We start from the raw sequence: 1421 nt of genomic DNA, 5'->3' as shown, positions 1-1421 counted from the left end.
GGTGGAGCCGTGGCTGAGGCTGGGTGACAGGTGCGCTGCTGCTGCTAATTGTCGCTGTTGAGTGTGTCCTGACGCAGGGTCAGTGCCCTCCCCGGACTCCGCGCCGGCGGCCGCGCGAGGAAGCCACATCATATAAACTCAACGTCCGAATCCTTGTGTTTTGCAGTTTTAGTGTTTTGGTTTTTTTTTGTTGTTTTTTTTTTGCTTTTCTGCAGCCTCAGGGCGAGTTAGTACTTGGCTTCTAGTAAGCGCTGCGTTAAGTCCGTGGCAAGTCCCGAGGGAGGCAGGGTGGGGAGGCATCTGGCCGAGAGTCAGGCCATTGCAGGGTGGAGCCGGGTTTATGGAAAATTTTGATAATTAGTTCATCCTCGTCCAGCGGTTCTCAACCTGTGGGTCGCGACCCCTTTGGGGTCGAACGTCCCTTTCACAGGGGTCGCCTAAATACATCCTGCATATCAGCTATTTACATTACAAATAATAACAGTAGCAACGTAACAGTTATGAAGTAGCAACGAAAATAATTTTATGGTTGGGTCACCACATGAGGAACTGTATTTAGGCCAGAAGGTTCTAAGCCTTCATCCTGGTCGGTGCCCGGACACCCCCGCTTCTGTCTGCGCCTGAGAAGTGCGGCCGGGGAGGGAGGAGGGTCGCAGGGCGGCTGGACAGAGGCCGCGAGGGCGGGGCCCGTGGTCGTGGGGAAATGGGAGCCTTGCTTTGACCTTGGAACAGGAAAAGAGGCCAAAGAAAGGAAATGACGCTCTGCGCAGCCCCGAAGGCCTCAAAAGCACAGTCAGAAGGAGCTTGGAGGGAACAGGGAGACGATCTTAGTTTGTTTTAAATCTGAGATTTTTCCATTCAGACACCTGGGTCCAAAAGAGCCCTTGGCTACCTAACTCCACCAGCAGAGCCGTCCTCAGAAGGGGGCTCCCTTGCTGTCATCCCTTCTGCCCACATCTTACGAGTCACTTACCCCAATGAATGAGTAACGCACTGACCAACCAATCATTCTTGTTTTGCTGGCATTAATTCGCTCAGCCATATATTCTTCCAATCACATACCCATTTACTTGTACCCTCATTCATTCATGCGTGGATCCACCCACCCGATCACTCATTTCCACCCCATCTATCCATTCGACCACTTGGCCATTGCCATTCTGCGTCTCATTCTGCCCGGCCTCGTGGCCTTGTCCTCGTTCACTTGGCGCCTCCAGGGCAGGTGCCTGCTGTGTGTGCGGCACCCCTGAGCCTGCCCGTGGGCACAGCCTCACCTTGTTGTCGGTACTGATGAGGAGGGGCTGGACTTTGATGCTGTCGCTGACCACGGACACGGCGGCGCTGGGGGCGATGGCGGCGGCATTGCTGGGGGCCGTGGAGATGATGGCGTAGGCCACCCCGGCACTGCTCAAAGACGTGAT

General features: G+C 55.0%; 1 protein-coding gene across 1 annotated transcript in view; it reads right to left on the bottom strand.

Moving 5' to 3' along the window:
* PHF21B (PHD finger protein 21B) overlaps positions 1-1421 on the bottom strand; it is a 76379-nt gene that overhangs the window by 21714 nt on the left and 53244 nt on the right. The window contains exon 8 of the mRNA XM_014533170.1: positions 1275-1404. Within this exon, the coding sequence (XP_014388656.1) occupies positions 1275-1404 (130 nt within the window). The remainder of the gene's footprint in view (positions 1-1274; positions 1405-1421) is intronic.

The sequence above is a fragment of the Myotis brandtii genome, unplaced genomic scaffold (assembly GCF_000412655.1).
Source record: "Myotis brandtii unplaced genomic scaffold, ASM41265v1 scaffold952, whole genome shotgun sequence".
Classification (NCBI taxonomy): Eukaryota; Metazoa; Chordata; class Mammalia; order Chiroptera; family Vespertilionidae; genus Myotis; species Myotis brandtii.
The sequence above is the reverse complement of the archived record's forward strand: the minus strand, read 5'-3'. Positions and strand labels throughout refer to the sequence as shown.